Here is a 19,372-nt window from a genome sequence, read left to right as displayed (position 1 = left end):
CAGGACACACTAGATAAACTAGTAATATCATCAACCATGTGTAGTTAACTAGTGATTATGATTGATTGATTGTTTTTTATAAGATAAGTTTAATGCTAGCTAGCAACTTACCTTGGCTTCTTACTGAATTCGCGTAACAGGCAGGCTCCTCGTGGAGTGCAATGAGAGCCAGGTGGTTAGAGCATTGGACTAGTTAACAAGGTAAAAATCTGTCGTTGTGACCCTGAACAAGGCAGTTAACCCACCGTTCCTAGGCCGTCATTGAAAATAAGAATGTGTTCTTAACTGACTTGCCTAGTTAATAAAGGTGTAAAAATATATACATAAAAATAAATAAAAATCGGCCAAATCGGTGTCCAAAAATACAGATTTCCGATTGTTATGAAAACTTGAAATCGTCTCTAATTAATCACCCATTAATCGGTCGACCTCTATATGACATAGTGAGTAATCAGTTGTAAAAGGGTTCATTTTGGAAATGATAGGACCAGAGTTTTTCTAACCAGGTCACATAGTAATAAAAAAACTCCTGAAAAAACTCCTGGCCTTTGGGAGAGTGAAAACTCTGTCTGAACTACTTGATGTACTTGTTCATATGTATAACATTTTAAAACAAGACTAACAGGGGTTTCCATTACACAGACACAGAGACAACTGCGATTAGACAATAGAACTAACAGGGCTGCATCATAGGCCTATACACATCTGTAATAAAACAATTACTGGTGCATTAACACAGTTTAATCTACTGTACCAGTCAAAAGTTTGGACACACCTACTCATTCCAGGGTTTTTCTTTATTCTTACTATTTTCTAAATTGTAGAATAATAGTGAAGACAAAACTATGAAATAACACATATGGAATCATGTAGTAACCAAAAAAGTGTTCAACAAATCAAAATATATTTTATATTTGAGATTCTTCAAAGTAGCCTCCCTTTGCCTTGATAACAGATTTGCACACACTTGGCATTCTCTCAAGCAGCTTCATGAGGTAGTAACCTAGAATTGATAGGTGAGAATTGTCTGTTAATTGAATGATTAGAATATTCCGCCCTGAAACATATAATTGTATGGAATTGATTAGAATGTATAATATCATAATCAATAAATGTGTAGTCCGAGTCAGAATTAGGGTAAAACAATATGCCTTTATGGTATTTTAAACACAGACTGTCTGAGCTTGGTGCCGACCTGACCAGAGATTTGGGAGAGAACGGGGAGTACGTCTCAAGGAAAAAAGTCACTATCTCTGTCGGCTGGGAAGTGAGACAGACAGTGTGTGTGTGTCTGTTTGTGTGCATGTGTGTGTGGGTATGTGCGTGTGTATGTGCATCTGTTTGTGTGTGTGTGTGTGTGCGTATGGCTGTGTGAATGTGTGGGCGTGAGAAGTCAGTATAAAATGAATTGTTTTGTATTCTTGACTTAAGCACGTTCCGTGAATAAACCTTTTTGACTATTTAGCTGGGCCTCCGTCTGTTTCATTCGACCAGGATCTTACAAATTCTGGTTTGCAGACTGAGAGTAATATAATTACATTTGGTGCTGTACCTGGAGAACATAATTCTCTCATTAGGAATACATTTCAATTAACAGGTGTATCTTGTTAAAAGTTCATTTGTGGAATTTCTTTCCTTCTTAATGCATTTGAGCCAATCAGTTGTGTTGTGACATGGTAGGGTTGGTTAACAGAAGCTAGCCCTATTTGGTAAAAGACCAAGTCCATATTATGGCAAGAACAGCTCAAATAAGCAAAGAGAAACGACAGTCCATCATTACTTTAAGACATGAAGGTCAGTCAATGCGGAACGTTTCAAGAACTTTGAACGTTTCTTGAAGTGCAGGCGCAAAAACCACAAAGCACTATGATGAAACTGTCTCTCATAAGGACGGCCACAGGAATGGAAGACACAGAGTTACCTCTGCTGCAGAGCATAAGTTAATTTGAGTTTTCAACCTCAGAAATTGCAGCCCAAATAAATGCTTCACCGAGTTCTGGTAACAGACACATCTCATCATCAACTGTTAAGAGGAGACTGAATTAATCAGGCCTTTGTGGTCAAATTGCTGCAAAGAAACCGCTACTAAAGGACACCAATAATAAGAAGAGACTTGCTTGGGCAAAGAAACACAAGCAAATGGACATTAGACAGGTGGAAATCTGTCATTTGGTCTGATGAGTTTATTTTTCCAACCGCCGTGTCTTTGTGGGATGCAGAGTAGGTGAACGGATGATCTCTGCATGTGTGGTTCCCACTGTGAATCATGGAGGAAGAGGTGTGATGGTGTGGGAGTGCTTTGCTGGTGACACATTCATTTAGAATTTAAGGCACACTTAAGCAGCATGGCTACCACAGCATTCTTCAGTGATACGCCATTCCATCTGGTTTGCGCTTAGTGGGACTATCATTTATTTTTCAACAGGACAATGACCCAACACACCTCCAGTCTGTGTAAGGGCTATTTTACCATGAAGGAGAGTGATAGAGTGCTGCATCAGATGACCTGGCCTCCATAATCACCCAACCTCAACCCAATTATGATGGTTTGGGATGAGTTGGACTGCAGAGGGAAGGAAAGCAGCCAACAAGTGCTCAGCATATGTGGGAACTCATTCAAGACTGTTGGAAAAGCACTCCTCAAGAAGCTGGTTGAGAGAATGCCAAGAGAGTGCAAGCTGTCATCAAGGTGGCTACTTTGTGGCTACTTTGAAGAATCTCAAATATGAAATATATTTTGAATTGTTTAACATTTTTTTGTAACTACATGGTTCCATTTCATAGTTTTGATGTCTTCACTATTATTCTACAATGGAGAAAATAGTAAAATAAAGAAAACCTTTTTGACTGGTACTGTATGTCATCACTTTTAGTTGATTTAATTTTTCCTGTCAATCATTTTTGATTGAAAAGGCCTAGGTAGCCTAGCCAACCAAAGTTTGAATGCAATACAATGCACACGCATATAGTCGGACAGGAATTCGACCATAGGCCATAGGCTACTAATTGTGCGCACGTTGACCAATCACGAGGCAACATGTTTGCTCCCCAATCGTGGATTCTAGTGAAAGTGGTCAGGTGCTTCAGTCAAGTTGCGGTACAGAAACTTGGAGCTGTGTTCATGGGTTCTTGTCAAACAATTGCCTTTTTTTCTGAGTTGGTTTGGTCTAAAGCCTGCTGTACTTTTACCTTTTCTGTTGGTTTCTCCTACAGGTTCTCTGCTGCTGTTGGTGAATAACTATGGCAGCTCTCCTGACAAAGACTTCATCCCCCATACTGCACTGGGGGTGCTGCTGCTCATCATCGCTTCCCTTTTGGCATACTCTGGTAGCCTACCTACTGTTTATTACTCATATAAATGTTAACCATACTCTGTTACCCTTTCTATGTGCACTATTTCTATGCTTCCATTTCTTGAGTTTTGTTGTTGCGTCTCTTTCTTTTGGTTTTGTTCACCAGCGTCAAACAGCTTTAAATGCAATATATTGAACATATATTTCACAGTGGTTTAGATGGTACAATGATTCTCTACACTATACATTTCTTGTTTTGTCATATAAACAAATATTAGGCGAACAATTTGAATTCTAGCATCCAGGAAATGGCGGAGCACCATTAACTATGCTAACGTGGACCAAGGCATGCATTCATGATTTCATTGTATTGACTGTGTGTTTGAACGTGGTATCAGCCAGAGATCAATAAATGTTTTTCCCTTCCTCCCTCCCTCCCTCCCACTAGGGGTGCGTCGCAGCCTGTCCCAGTCCCAGTTGTTCTCCAGTGTGTGTCTGACCGTGTCAGCCTTGTGGTGTGGGTCTGGACTGGTCTACCTGCTCGTTGGGGAGGGGTTGGTGGGGACTACAGAGCTGAGGTCCTCTTTGGTCCCTGGCCTAGCAGCCTTCACCCTGGCCTTCCTCATACTGGCTACAGTATCTGTCCTCCAGAGAGAGGTGTGTGTAATTATCTACAGTATCTATCGTATCTATCCACATATATATCTACAGATGTACACTCTTAATTTGACCAGTTTTGTTGCAGGGAAATAATTCTGCAGCAACAGGATTTTAACATTTAGTCCATTTAAACAGTTCCGCCGATGTAATGTTCCTTTATCGGTGGTTAGGCTATTAGCTGGCCAACATTAGGCTGCATGAAAAGTGCATTATTGTTTGTTTTTCTCAATCGCTTTGGCTCATTTCTTTTTAACAGTCTTAACATTCTCATGCTTCAAAACCTAGTTATTGTGACAGTGAATTGGCCAATGCCACCAAAATTCAAAGTTTTGTCATTGTGTGAGCCGTACTGGTCAAAATGTTTCGATGTTTTTTCACCATGGCAGTCAACCCTGGAAACGTTTGTTATGTACAAATTTCAGTTTTGTTCAACTTTTTTTGTTGACACTGACTGCTTACGGTACTATACCAGAAGGTCAGTTTCATCTAGCTGAATGCTATTGTGTATCACACTGAGTGTTTTAGATATCAATTTCAACAGTAAGGAAAAGTTTACTGGGAAAAGTCAAAACTGTACAATACTGTAGTACACAGAAAAAGGATATACACATTTATATGTAAACAGTACATTTTTGTAACAGAAAATTCACATTTGCATGTCCATTTTTACATATTTCTTACATGTAAAGTCATATATAGTGAACAGCAAATTAGCCACAAAATGACCCCCCCCCCACCAAAAATAAATAAAAACCTGCGGTAGTTCTGTAAAAAATAATAAATTGTACCTCCTCACAGTACATAATACTACAAGTACCTATCTTCTTGGTGGACATCCTGTCACTCTTGTTGGTCTGACCAGAGATTTTCGTCAACATCACATCTGATGTTTTCCCTTGTGATGCACCGGGGGAAAAATCTCCTTGCGTGGCACAACCATCCTCTGCAAAGATCGCCTGTGATGTCCTCACAAGCAGCATTCATGGCATCTAACAGTGACATCTGATCTTGTGCCCGATAGGCATATACTTTCCACCTCCATGCTGAACAAAACTCTTCTATTGGATTCAGGAATGGGGAGGATGGTGGAAGAACTCCATTGTTATCCTTTCATGCGCAGCAAACCTTTCCCTAACAATGTTGGTTCGATGGAAGCTGACATTATTCCACACAATTACATCATTTGGCAAATCTGGTGTAGCTAAACCTCTTTGGTGTTCTGGTATTAGGTCTCTGTAAAGTGTATTTAGGAAGGCCAGGAGAAGTTGGGTGTGATAGGGCCCAATCTGTGGAATATGTGTGCTCTCACCATTCTCAGAAATGGCAGCACACATTGTAATATTGCCCCCACTTTGGCCTGGTGTGGCAATTGTGGCTCGGTGTCCAATGAGATTGCGGCCACGTCTCCTGCCTTTGGCCAGATTGAACCCAGCTTCGTTCACAAAAACAAGAATGTGGGTCATTTCATGCCCTTCCAGGCTCCATTATGCTCTATATAGTAACACAGAAACAAAATATAAAGTTAGTTTTACATAGCCTATTCTACAATCAGACAGTTTAGTAAAGTAGAAATGTTCTGTTCTTATGGGTATCTACAACTTCAAGAAGTATATACAGGCATCATTGAAGTACAGTAAAACTCTCTGTACAATATACCATGTGCAACCCAATGGTTTACCTGGACATACTTCACTCTGTCACTATTCCTCTCAAATGGCACCTTGTAGAGTTGTTTCATAGTCATTTGACTTTTTTCCAAAACGGTCTATAGTGGAAATGCTGACAGAATTGATATTTGCGAAGATATTGTTGTCATTTATGATTGCACTTTAGATTTCTTAGCCTGATGCAATTGTTGACTATGACCATGTTGCAAATTTCTTGTTCTTGCTGATGACTGAATACTGCTGCTCTGCCACCAGCATGAGGTTGTTGTGCAGTCCTATATATGACATGTAGAGCTGCTCTGCCACCAGCATGAGGTTGCTGTGCAGTCCTATATATGACATGTAGAGCTGCTCTGCCACCAGCATGAGGTTGTTGTGCAGTCCTATATATGACATGTAGAGCTGCTCTGCCACCAGCATGAGGTTGTTGTGCAGTCCTATATATGACATGTAGAGCTGCTCTGCCACCAGCATGAGGTTGTTGTGCAGTCCTATATATGACATGTAGAGCTGCTCTGCCACCAGCATGAGGTTGTTGTGCAGTCCTATATATGACATGTAGAGCTGCTCTGCCACCAGCATGAGGTTGTTGTGCAGTCCTATATATGACATGTAGAGCTGCTCTGTCATCAACATGAGGTCATGGTGCAGTCCTATATATGACATGTAGAGCTGCTCTGCCACCAGCATGAGGTTGTTGTGCAGTCCTATATATGACATGTAGAGCTGCTCAGCCACCAGCATGAGGTTGTTGTGCAGTCCTATATATGACATGTAGAGCTGCTCAGCCACCAGCATGAGGTTGTTGTGCAGTCCTATATATGACATGTAGAGCTGCTCAGCCACCAGCATGAGGTTGTTGTGAAGTCCTATATATGACATGTAGAGCTGCTCTGCCACCAGCATGAGGTTGTTGTGCAGTCCTATATATGACATGTAGAGCTGCTCTGCCACCAGCATGAGGTTGTTGTGCAGTCCTATATATGACATGTAGAGCTGCTCTGTCATCAACATGAGGTCGTTGTGCAGTCCTATACGTGACATGTAGAGCTGCTCTGTCATCAACATGAGGTCATGGTGCAGTCCTATATATGACATGTAGAGCTGCTCTGCCACCAGCATGAAGTTGTTGTGCAGTCCTATATATGACATGTAGAGCTGCTCTGTCATCAACATGAGGTTGTTGTGCAGTCCTATATATGACATGTAGAGCTGCTCTGTCATCATCAACATGAGGTTGTTGTGCAGTCCTATATATGACATGTAGAGCTGCTCTGCCACCAGCATGAAGTTGTTGTGCAGTCCTATATATGACATGTAGAGCTGCTCTGTCACGAGCATGAGGTTGCTGTGCAGTCCTATATATGACATGTAGAGCTGCTCTGTCATCAACATGAGGTCATGGTGCAGTCCTATATATGACATGTAGAGCTGCTCTGCCACCAGCATGAGGTTGTTGTGCAGTCCTATATATGACATGTAGAGCTGCTCAGCCACCAGCATGAGGTTGTTGTGCAGTCCTATATATGACATGTAGAGCTGCTCTGCCACAAGCATGAGGTCGTTGTGCAGTCCTATATATGACATGTAGAGCTGCTCTGCCACCAGCATGAGGTCATTGTGCAGTCCTATATATGACATGTAGGATTCACAAAGAGATCATGTTACAGATAGTATATTGTATTCAAATTGTACTGTATTACTGTATATTCCTCATACATATCTTACGGTACATTGTGATTTTCAGACTTGCATTTATCTTTACAATAGTTGCTGTATTGTTGTGAATGAGATGCTGTTTTCCCTACGGAATGTTTGCACTGATGACACTGTGAACCTGTTTACATTAGGCTGTGCTCTCCGACCAGCCTCTTCTATTGTCAGACCATGGTTTATGACACTGTGGACCTGTTTACATTAGGCTGTGCTCTCCGACCAGCCTCTTCTATTGTCAGACCATGGTTTATGACACTGTGGACCTGTTTACATTAGGCTGTGCTTACCGACCAGCCTCTTCTATTGTCAGACCATGGTTTATGACACTGTGGACCTGTTTACATTAGGCTGTGCTCTCCGACCAGCCTCTTCCATTGTCAGACAATGGTTTATGACATGGTCTACAATTGAGGCTCTGATTTCATCAGGGACTCTTATTCTTTGCCTTCTACCTCTTCCTCTATTAAGTCAACAACACCATCATGCCTTCTTACACATCTCCTTATTTCTCTTCCACGAGCATGTAACTGCTGTTCAGGTTTGTGACGTTCCTCCATGTTAAAAAATTATAGTGATTGTGCTGTGGGTTCAGTGGAACTGACATTATCCCACATAATTACATAATTTGGTAAATCTGGTGTAGCTAAACCTCTTTGGTGTTCTGGTATTAGGTCTCTGTAAAGTGTATTTAGGAAGGCCAGGAGAAGTTGGGTGTTACGCTCCCAAACTTGATTGGTTGATTAGTAAGATTGTGATTCCTATTTCATTGCTATGTCACCTGGCAGGTAATTTGCCAATTTAGCAGACATCACAAACATTCCATGTCATAGATATTTATGGAATATACATGTATGCCTGACAGATTTTGATAATTGAATGGATCATTTTGCATGTGATGGCTCACACGATGAAATAATGTTTAGAAGTTGTGAAGATTATGACAATTTCACAGCGATTCAACTCATCGGTTTTGATCAGTCATGTGCATGTAGTTATTATGCAAATTGTAGACAATTGTACTTCCACTTTTGCACATGTGCCAAAACACATGCAATTTGCTTAAATGAATAAGAAATTCAAATCTAGTGTGAGCAAGAAACTAATTGTTCAGAGATTTGAACTTATTGTTTTGGAAAAAATAATTGTCATTCGAAAATTGAGCCAAAGCGATTGAGAAAAACTCGAACATAACCAAGTGTTGATGCAGGTTTTCTGTGAAGTTCCTGATGTGCAGGAAAATTCGCAACAATAACAGTGATTAAATTAGGATCCTACAGCTGTATCTTTCTATCTATATAGCTAGCTAGCTAGCTGTCTATCAATTTGAATGGAGTTGAGAATCGAATAGAAGACACATTTTACATTGTTTGCTGTAACGTATAGAAAATAAAGTTGTATTGTTGTATTGTAGGTGGTCCTGTTAATCATCTCCCTGTCTATCAGCCTGGCCTGTGGGCACCAGATCGCCGGCCTCTCCTCCCCGGGGTTCGGCCAGTCTGCCACGGCCGCCTGCTACCTGCTGGTCACCCTGGTGGGGGCTTACTTTGGCTGTGGCCGCCTGCTCTCCTTTATCACCCAGGGAAGGGTGGAGGCTCCTGGTACAGGGCTGAGAAGAAGGGCAGGGGGTCAGGGGTCAGGGGTCAGAGCTCCAGAGGACTGTAACGACGTGGTGCCTGTAGGCCTGGTGATGAATCTGCTGTCTGCTAGTGTAATAGCCTGCCCCCTACTGGCTGTGGTTCCTCAACTCGCCCCGGGTCACGTCCCCTGGCTTTGGACGGCTGCTGTATTCCAGCTAGTTGTGTGTGTCCTCTCCTACAGATCCATGGACTCCCTGACTGCCACCTTCTACGGCTTCACCTCCATCCTGCGCTTTGCTGAGGGCTACAGCGCTCTCCTCACAGCCTTCTCCATCCACCCCTCCTCCCCTATCCCCTTTCCCGTTGTCTTTGCTGTTCTATTCTTCATCCTGGCTCTGTTCAGCTGTCAGAAGAGTCTAGCTGAGGGTCTCTACCAGCTGTTCTACGTGGCGTATACTATCGCCCTCGCAGCCCAGCCCTCCCTCTCCTTCCAGTCTGGGGCGCAGGGCGTCCAGGCAGCCATCTTTGTTGTGTCAGCCGTGATGTTACTGGTCACCTCCTACAACAACGTCTCGGCCAAAAGGATTCCTACGGGGGAGGGCGTGTTCAAGGCCCTGGTGACGCGTGTCAGCAGCCTGACTCTCCGTCCCCACGACAGACACAGCCAAGCTCCCTACCTGGGCTACTCCAGGTATGCTGACGCAGAGGTGTTAGGTCATGCCTGCTCTGTCCTCGCTGTCTTCTCCATCACAGCATCCATGGGGGACCGGGCCCCGCTGGGCGTGCTGGTCCTGCCCTGGGCTGTGGTGGCAGGCGGCGTCCTCCAGCTGCTGGTCGGCTCCGTGGCCTTCTCCCGTGGTAAGACCTTAAAACTTCTTAGGGCTGCAATCCCGTTAATGGGATTGATATGACAACAGCCAGTGAAAGTGCAGGGCGCCAAATTCAAAACAACAGAAATCTCATAATTAAAACATACATGTCTCTTATATCATTTTAAAGGTAATCTTGTTAACCTTAACCTTCCTCGACAACATTCCGCTGAAATTCAAAAATATTTTTGGGAAATATGTACCTTTCACACATTAACAAGTCCAACACAGCAAATGAAAGATAAACATCTTGTTAATCTACCCATCGTGTCCGATTTCAAAAATGCTTTACAGCTAAAGCACAACATATGATTATGTTAGGTCATAGCCAAGTCGAAAAAACACAGCCATTTTTCTAGCCAAAGATAGGAGTCACAAAAAGCAGAAATATAGATAAAATTAATCACTAACCTTTGATGATCTTCATCAGATGACATTCATAGGACATCATGTTACACAATACATGTATGTTTTGTTTGATAATATGCATATTTATATCCAAAAATCTCAGTTTACATGATTTTGTTGGCTCAGTTGGCGCCTTACGTGGAGTAACGTTTTGATTCCAAAACATCCTGTGATTTTGCAGAAATACTCATAATAAACATTGATAAAAGTGTTCTTCACAGAATTAAAGATAGACTTCTCCTTAATGCAACCGCTGTGTCAGATTTCAAAAAAACTTTATGGAAAAAGCATAATCTGAGAACGGCGCTCAGAACTCAAACAACCAGAGGAATATGCGCCATTTTGGAATCAACAAAGTTAGAAACAACACCAAAAATATTCACTTACCTTTGATGATCTTCATCAGAAGGCACTCCCAGGAATCCTAGTTCGACAATAAATGACGGATTTGTTCCATAAAGTTCCATCATTTATGTCCAAATAGCCACTTGTTGTTAATCCATCTTCATGAGGCGCAGGCACTTCATCCAGACAAAAACTTGAAAAGTTCTGTTACAGTCCTTTAGAAACATGTCAAAAGATGTATGGAATCAATCTTCAGGATGTTTTTAACATAAAACATCAATAATGTTCCAACCGGAGAATTACTTTGTCTTCAGAAAAGCACTGGAACGAGAGGTAACTCTGTCGGGAGCGCGCGTCATGAGACCAAGGCTCTCTGCCAAACCACTGACTCAAAGAGCTCTTATGAGCCCCTCCTTTATAGTAGAATCCTCAAACCAGTTTCGAAAGACGGTTGACATCTAGTGGAAGCTGTAGGAAGTGCAACTTTATCCATATCTCAATGTGTATTTGGTAGGTCAAGCTTTGCAAAACTACAAACCTCAGATGTCCCACTTCCTGTTTGGATTTGTCTCAGGTTTTCGCCTGCCATATGAGTTCTGTTATACTCACAGACATCATTCAAACAGTTTTAGAAACTTCAGAGTGTTTTCTATCCAACACTGATAATAATATGCATATATTAGCATCTGGGACAGAGTAGGGGGCAGTTCACTCTGGGCATCCAAAAGTGAAAATGCTGCCCCCTATCCCAAAAAGGTTAATCCCACCACAGTGTCCGATTTCAAATAGGCTTTGTGGCGAAAGCACCACAAATGATTATGTTAGGTCACCACCAACTCTGGTTGAAAATCGACCAACGTCAGATTTCCCACTTCCTGTTTGGATTTCTTCTCAGGTTTTTTGTTATACTCACAGACATCATTCAAACAGTTTAGAAACTTCAGAGTGTTTTCTATCCAATACTAATAATAATATGCATATATTAGCAACTGGGACTGAGGAGCAGGCCATCTACTCTGGGCACCTCTGGGCACCTTTTTATGCCAGCAGCATACCACCCTGCATACCACTGCTGGCTTGCTTCTGAAGCTAAGCAGGGTTGGTCCTGGACAGTTTCTGGATGGGAGACCAGATGCTGCTGGAAGTGGTGTTGGAGGGCCAGTAGGAGGCACTTTTTCCTCTGGTCTAAAAAAATATCCCAATGCCCCAGGGAAATGATTGGGGACACTGCCCTGTGTAGGGTGCCGTCTTTCGGCTGGGACGTTAAACGGGTGTCCTGACTCTCTGAGGTCATTAAAGATCCCATGGCACTTATCATAAGAGTAGGGGTGTTAACCCCGGTGTCCTGGCTAAATTCCCAATCTGGCCCTCAAGCCATCACGGTCACTTAATAATCCCCAGTTTACAATTGGCCCATTCATCCCCCTCCTCTCCCCTGTAACTATTCCCCAGGTTGTTGCTGCAACTGAGAACTACTCAATACTGCCCCTGCAGCTACTCGATCTTGAAATAAATAATGTGGAAATTGAGCAAGCTGAGATGACTAAACTGCTTGGAGTAATACTAGATAATAAACTGTCATGGTCAAAACATATTGATACAGTAGTAGCTAAGATAATAAAGCGATGCTCTGCCTTCTTAACAACCCTATAAACAAGGCAGGTCCTACAGGTATTAGTTTTGTCGCACCTTGACTACTGTTCAGTCGTGTGGTCAGGTGCCACATAAAAGGACTTAAGAAAATTGCAATTGGCTCAGAACAGGGCCGCACGGCTGGCCCTTAGATGTACACAGAGAGCTAAAATTAATAATATGCATGTCCATCTCTCCTGGCTGAAAGTGGAGGAGAGATTGACTTCATCACTACTTTTATTTTTGAGAGGTATTGACATGTTGAATGCACCGAGCTGTCTGTCTAAACTCCTGGCACACAGCTTGGACACCCATGCATACCCCACAAGACATGCCACAAGAGGTCTCTTCACGGTCCCCAAGTCCAGAATAGACTATGGGAGGCACACAGTACTACATAGAGCCATGACCACATGGAACTCTATTTCACATCAAGTAACTGACGCAAGCAGTATAATTAGATTTAAAAAACAGATAAAAAAACACCTTATGGAACAGCGGGGACTGTGAAGTAACACAAACATTGGCACAGACACATGCATACTGTACACACACACACGCGCTATATGTAACAGTACAACCTTCCGTCCCTCTCCTCGCCCCTTCCTGGGCTCGAACCAGGGACCCTCTGCACACATTGACAACAGCTACCCTCGAAGCATCATTACCCATCGCTCCACAAAAGCCACAGCCCTTGCAGAGCAAGGGGAACAACTACTTCAAGGTCTCAGAGCGAGTGACGTCACCGATTGAAACGCTATTAGTGCGCAAACCGCTAACTAGCTAGCCATTTCACATCAGTTACATATACATACACATGGATTTAGTACTGTAGATATGTGGTTGTGGTGGAATAGGGGCCTGAGGGCACACAGTGTGTTGTAGATATGTGGTAGTGGTGGAGTAGGGGCCTGAGGGCACACAGTGTGTTGTGAAATCTGTGAATGTATTGTAATGTTTTAAAATTGTATAAACTGCCTTCATTTTGCTGGACCCCAGGAAAGCAGCAGCTAATGGGGATCCATAACAAATACAAATACAAATGTGTACATTTCCGGTAGGTAAGACCCTTGAGAGCATGGCGTTTGTCCTATATGGTGTCATGTGGTCTGTCTGGGGGCTGACGCGGTACGGCGGGCTCTACGGGGACACACGGGGATTCAACCTGGCTGTGGGCATCATCAGCTTCCTGTTGTTCAACAGTCTGGTGACGGTAGGAGCGCTGTTCCTGAGCGTAGCCTGGGTTGTCTATGCCGCGACCTTTCACCTCATTATCATCTCCTTCCTCCTGGACGCCATGGGAGCACTGCCTTATGGGTATGACATCGGGGTGTCGATCGTGTTTGGCCTGATGTCATTCTACTGTTTCCTGTCTGGTCTGTTCAGCCTGACCTTCCTGACACCCCAGTTGCCCCTGGGACGGGCGTTAGTCAGGCTGAGTGGGACGGGAGGAGGAGGGAAGGACATCTGTCTTCATGTCCCTGCACGCAAGGCCACGGCCGTCCACCAGATAGCAGGTGAAATATAAGGGGGTACCTATCCTGGGCTCAGTCCCAAAAGGCACCCTTTTCTCTATCTTATTTAAAGTAGTGCTTTATGTTATAGGGCATAAGGTGCAATTTGAGACAAAGAACTGGTCACCAACTCTGCTCTTGGTGAAATACTGTGGGTGCAGGGTTTTGCTTCATTCCAGTACTAACACACCTGATTCAATGTCCTGGTGAGCAGAATGCAGGGTCTCAGTGCTGGACTGAAATAGCAAATCTGCACACCCAGTAGCTCTTCAGAACCATGACAATCATTGGTCTAGTCTAATGCATCATTCTCATGAAAACACTATGAATAACAGGCTGTGTGTGTATATTTGTGCGTGTGTGTGTGTTGAGGCTGACAGGATCACTTCATTGCAAGTTCTTTAGGTCTTTAGTTAGTTGGGTTATTGATGTGTCTCAACCCAACTCTCCCTATCCCTCTGTGTCTCCAGAGATCATGAAGAGTGGAGGTATATGTGGGATGCCCACTGACACGGTCTATGTACTGGTGGCAGCTTGTAACAGACCGGACGCTGTGGAAAAGGCCTACAAGTGAGTTTCAATTACACTGCATACTAGGTCGTTATACGTACATTGTAAAATATCATTTCATTAGATTAAATTAATAAACTTTGTACTCACAATGCTTCATAGTGGTAGACTGGTCCCAGATCTATTTTAGTTGTCTCGACAACTCCTCTGTCACGACCAAGACAGTTCAAACAGATCAAGGACCAGGCTTTCATACTGCATTTAAACTAACTATTCTCCTTGTCTCTCCCTGTGTGCTGAAGGTGTAAGCAGCATGTTGTGGATGACCCTCAACTACTTTTCTCCTTGCCCCCCTTCTGACACCCAGGTGGCGACACGCATCTCTGTGTGCCTATCAGATATCTCAACTTGCATGTCGCCCCACCACCTCAAGCTCAACCTTGACAAGACGGACCTGCTCTTCCTCCCTGGGAAGTCCTGCCCGCTCAAAGACCTCTCCATCACGATTGACAACTCCACGGTGTCGCCCTCCCAGAGTGCAAAGAACCTTGGCGTGACTCTGGACAACACCCTGTCGTTCTCTGCAAACATCAACATATTGACCCGCTTCTGCAGGTTCATGCTCTACAACATCCTTAGAATACGACCATACCTTACACAGGAAGTGGCGCAGGTCCTAATCCAGGCACTTGTACTCTCCCGTCTGGACTACTGCAACTCGCTTTTGACTGAGCTCCCCACTTGTGCCATCAAACCCCTGCAACTTATCCAGAACACTGCAGCCTGCCTGGTTTTCAACCTTCCCCAGTTCTCTCATGTCACCCCGCCCCTCCACACACTCCACTGGCTTCCAGTTGAAGCTTGCATCCTCTACAAGACCATTGTGTTTACCTACAGAACAGCAAGAGGAAATGCTATGCTGAAACCCTACACCCCAACCTGAGCACTCCGTTCTGCCACCTCAGATCTGTTGGCCCTCCCACCACCCAGCTCCCACTCAGCCTAGGCCAAGCTCTTCTCTGTCCTCCCCGCAAAACGCCCATCTTCCGAAAACATCTGAAATCCTACCTCTTCAAACATTATCTTAGATAATCCTCCTCCCCACCTCAACCACTTAACCAGCACTTGCACTTGGGCTCATTGATTTGAAAAATAAAACCTGTGCTCTTGGAAGGGCATGCTTTGAGCACTACTGAAAATGTTATTTACATGTGACAAATGAACACCATATTACTTTTTTTAAACACATTTTTATTGAACCTTTATTTAACTAGGCAAGTCGGTATATACTGAATTTGCTATAGGCCTATTGTTTACCTTTTTGTTGGTGACACTTTGATAACTTGGTCACATGCAACTGTTTAAAGGACAAATCCACAGATGAAACGATAACAATATGACCACCCAGCCTCTGTTTTGGTAAAAAGCAGAGGGATGGGCCTGGAGAAATGTAACCACTCTCAGATTAATAGACAGCTATGAATTCAAGGACTGACCATCCATGATATCAAATTATTGTTTTAACCATGTTATGAGGCTATACAGGGTTTGTTTACGTTTACAATGTTTACAAACATTGGAGAAAAACAAGATAATATTTTAGGATCTCATGGAGTGTGACAGTTGAGCTAAACTCAAGAGTTCTAAGTTATATTATTTAAGAATCAATGGATATACAGTACAAGTCAAAAGTTTGGACACACCTACTCATTCCAGGGTTTTTCGTTATTTTCACTCTGAAATAACACATTTGGAATCATGTAGTAACCAAAAAAGTGCTAAAACAATAAAAAAAAGTTGTATTTTTGAGATTTTTCAAAGTAGCCACTCTTTGCCTTGATGACAGCTTTGCACACTCTTGGCATTCTCATGCTTCATGCTTCATGCTGGGAAAAGGCCTTAACCAACAATGCAGTTCAAGAAATAGAGTTAATAAAATATTTATGTAATAAACTGAAGTAAAAATAATAAAATCAATCAAACAAAAAGTAACACAGTGTACATAACAATAATGTGGCTATATACAGGGGGTACCAAGTCAATGTGCAGAGTACAGGTTAGTTGAGGTAATTTGTAAAGTGACTATGTGTAACAGATAATAAACACACGAGTAGCAGCTGTGTAAAAGCAAAAGGGGGGAGGGGGGATCAATGTAAATAGTCCGGATGGCCATTTGATCATGGCTTGGGTGTAGAAGCTGTTAAGGAGCCTTTTGGTACCGCTTGCTGTGCGGTAGCAGAGAGAACAGTCTATGACGTGGGTGACTGGAGTCTTTGACAATTTTTTGTCTTTCCTCTAACACTGCCTAGTCTATAGGTATTGGATGTCAGGAAGCTTGGCCCCAGTTAGGTACTGGGCCGTCCAAAAAGAATGTAGCAACAACAGATCCTTTAAGTCTATCAAAAGTGTGCGAGCTTGAGCATGTGTCCATTAGGACTATGGATTTTTTTTATCAGCATGAATTAGATTGAGCAATAAAAGCCTTACTTTTATTCTGTAGGCTGGGATCCGCGCTATGCAGCTGTTGCAAGAACACATTTTTCACTGGCTGTCCACTGGTTTCAAAAACAATGACTGATAGGCAGCTTAACCTTCTTGAATTCAACCATTATTGGGTTCAAATACACATTCAGATTTGTGAATAGCCATCCACAACAACCACAATCCGTAAAATGCAAATAGCTAAATGAGATAGCAGAAGTGTGATTCACATCAATGCAATGTAGATATCAATAATAAGTGATATCCGTATCACCATAGACTACACCACTGCTGTCATCTTCACCTCCAAGCGTTTATTCAAGTTGGATGATCTTTGGATGCCGACAGCAGTCGCACCATTGGAAGACATAGCTTGGACTGTAGCCTACAAAAGCCTATTCCTGCTCTTTTCCTGCGATCCATCAAACACATTTGGTGTGTCATCATAGTGGTCTCTGACTTGTGGTCAGACTCATTCAGGTGGAACAAATCTAAACTTGCGCCTTTTTTCAATGCTGATTTGAATGTCATTGAGAAAACAAAAATGTCAAAGATTTTTTTCGGCAAACATCCTTTCTGAATTTAAAAGTAATCCTCAAAGTGATAATTTAGTTTATCAAAAGTATCTGTATTCTGAATACAATATATTTTGCTGGTAATGTAATGGATTACAGTAACAGTTTTTTTGGGGTAATCCCTTACATGTAACGGATTATATGTAAACCGTTACTCCCCAACCCTGTTAATAACTTATTCTACTCGTCTCTAACTGTGTGCTGCAGGTGTAAGCAGCATGTTAATAACATATTATACTTGTCTCTCCCTGTGCAGGTGTAAACAGCAGGCTCAGGACCGGCCCATGTCTCTGTGGGTGTCCTCTATTAACCAGTTAGAACCGGTCAGATCCCTGCTGTCTGCCCTGCTCTGGGACTTCATGAGCGCAGCTTGGCCCTCCTCTATCAGCATGGTCATAGCCAGGGGTGGGTTATTAACAGTGTGTGTGTGTGTGTGTGTGTGTTTTGTGTATGTAGTGTCGTGTAGTGTATGTTAGTTATTATGATGAGTATGTCCTGTCTTCCCTCACCAGGTCCTTGGATGGAGATGTTTGGTCTGGGGGAATCAGCTAAACACATCGGAACCCCTCAGAGCATTGCTATCAGGAACCCAAATTGTGCTGTGGCTACTCATCTTATCAACCTGGTATGAACCCTAACCATGACCTCTATCCCTAACCCCTGACCTCTAACCCTGACCCTGATTGTGCTGTAGCAACACACCTCATTAACCTGGTACGATCACGGATTAATTACAAAAGATACAAAATATAGTACATAGATACTACATGAAATGTATTTTAATATTTTATTTAACCTTTATTTTATATAGGCAAGTTAGTTAAGAACAAATTATTATTTACAATGACGGCCTACCCCGGCCATACCCGGACAACGCTGGGCCAATTGTGCGCCGCCCTATGGGACTCCCAATCACGGCCGGATGTGATGCAGGCTGGAAACAAACCAGGGACTGCAGTGATGCCTCTTGCACTGAGATGCAGTGGCTTAGACCTCTGCACCACTCGGGAGCCGCTACAAACATTATACAGTATCTAAATGGATGCTTGCCATTGTTGCCAGATAATATTATGTTCTGTTCTGTAGGTGGGTCCCATTGCTGTGACGTCAGCCAACCCCACAGGAGAAGCAGACACCACACACCACAACCAGGTGTATGCCAAGCTGGGAGACAAGGTGAAATAGGCACACAGACATATCATAGTTCAATTGAGTCAAAACTACAATTGGAAATGTAAAAAAAGATTGTGATTTTCTCACTCACTCACTGTCTGTCTGTCTGTCTGTCTGTCTGTCTGTCTGTCTGTCTGTCTGTCTGTCTGTCTGTCTGTCTGTCTGTCTGTCTGTCTGTCTGTCTGTCTGTCTGTCTGTCTGTCTGTCTGTCTGTCTGTCTGTCTGTCTGTCTGTCTGTCTGTCTGTCTGTCTGTCTGTCTGTCTGTCTGTCTGTCTGTCTGTCTGTCTGTCTGTCTGTCTAGGTGGATGGTGTATTGTGTGACGGCCCATCCCCAGAGAACATCGCCTCCACTGTGGTTGACTGCACCAAGATAGACAGCGGCCATATTGGATTCTTCCGAGTAGGCCTCATTCCCAAGTCTCAGGTAAAATCAAGGTGGCTAAAATGACAAGAACCTCAAAACTGACACTAACCTGAAGCACCGACTGCTAACATGACAGTAACACCACCTCATGTCCTGTATGTAATGGTTGTTGTGGTGTGTATGTGTGAGTGTGTGTGTGTATGGGCGTGCATGCTGGGCCGGCTCTTGGTTGGGGGCCCCAGCCAAACCCTCGAGTGCAAAACATTTTAGTGGGCCCCCCTTTATTGTCGGGGGAGAGAAGTTAATTTCCTGCAATTCTACACATTTTGCCATTGGGCGAAGAGAAAATGTTGCAGTTATAAAGCAAGTTTTCTGCAATTCTACACATTTTGCCATGGGGCAAAGATACAAATTTGAAGTTTTACAGCTATTTTCCTGCAATTGTACACATTTTGCCATGACTTACGCCATGTTAATATGAAATCTGAGTGAGAGTGACTAACACAATCAATGGGAGCCCTCTGGAGGTCAGGGCCCCTGGGAACGTGCACTTTGTGCTTGGTCTGTAATTGTGACATGATTACTAC

At 43.2% G+C, this 19,372-nt stretch overlaps 2 protein-coding genes across 2 annotated transcripts in view; both read left to right on the top strand.

The window, feature by feature from the left end:
• LOC112225629 (activin receptor type-2A) overlaps positions 1-19,372 on the top strand; it is a 679,452-nt gene that overhangs the window by 240,236 nt on the left and 419,844 nt on the right. The window lies entirely within an intron of this gene.
• The window catches only part of LOC112234847, a 30,454-nt gene that overhangs the window by 8,694 nt on the left and 2,388 nt on the right, over positions 1-19,372 (top strand). The window contains exons 2-10 of the mRNA XM_024403154.2: positions 3,214-3,327; positions 3,742-3,950; positions 8,748-9,771; positions 13,229-13,684; positions 14,152-14,251; positions 17,504-17,652; positions 17,760-17,872; positions 18,334-18,423; positions 18,723-18,845. Of these exons, the coding sequence (XP_024258922.1) occupies positions 3,214-3,327; positions 3,742-3,950; positions 8,748-9,771; positions 13,229-13,684; positions 14,152-14,251; positions 17,504-17,652; positions 17,760-17,872; positions 18,334-18,423; positions 18,723-18,845 (2,378 nt within the window). The remainder of the gene's footprint in view (positions 1-3,213; positions 3,328-3,741; positions 3,951-8,747; positions 9,772-13,228; positions 13,685-14,151; positions 14,252-17,503; positions 17,653-17,759; positions 17,873-18,333; positions 18,424-18,722; positions 18,846-19,372) is intronic.

This window comes from Oncorhynchus tshawytscha, linkage group LG26, assembly GCF_018296145.1.
Source record: "Oncorhynchus tshawytscha isolate Ot180627B linkage group LG26, Otsh_v2.0, whole genome shotgun sequence".
NCBI classification, from domain to species: Eukaryota; Metazoa; Chordata; class Actinopteri; order Salmoniformes; family Salmonidae; genus Oncorhynchus; species Oncorhynchus tshawytscha.
The sequence above is the reverse complement of the archived record's forward strand: the minus strand, read 5'-3'. Positions and strand labels throughout refer to the sequence as shown.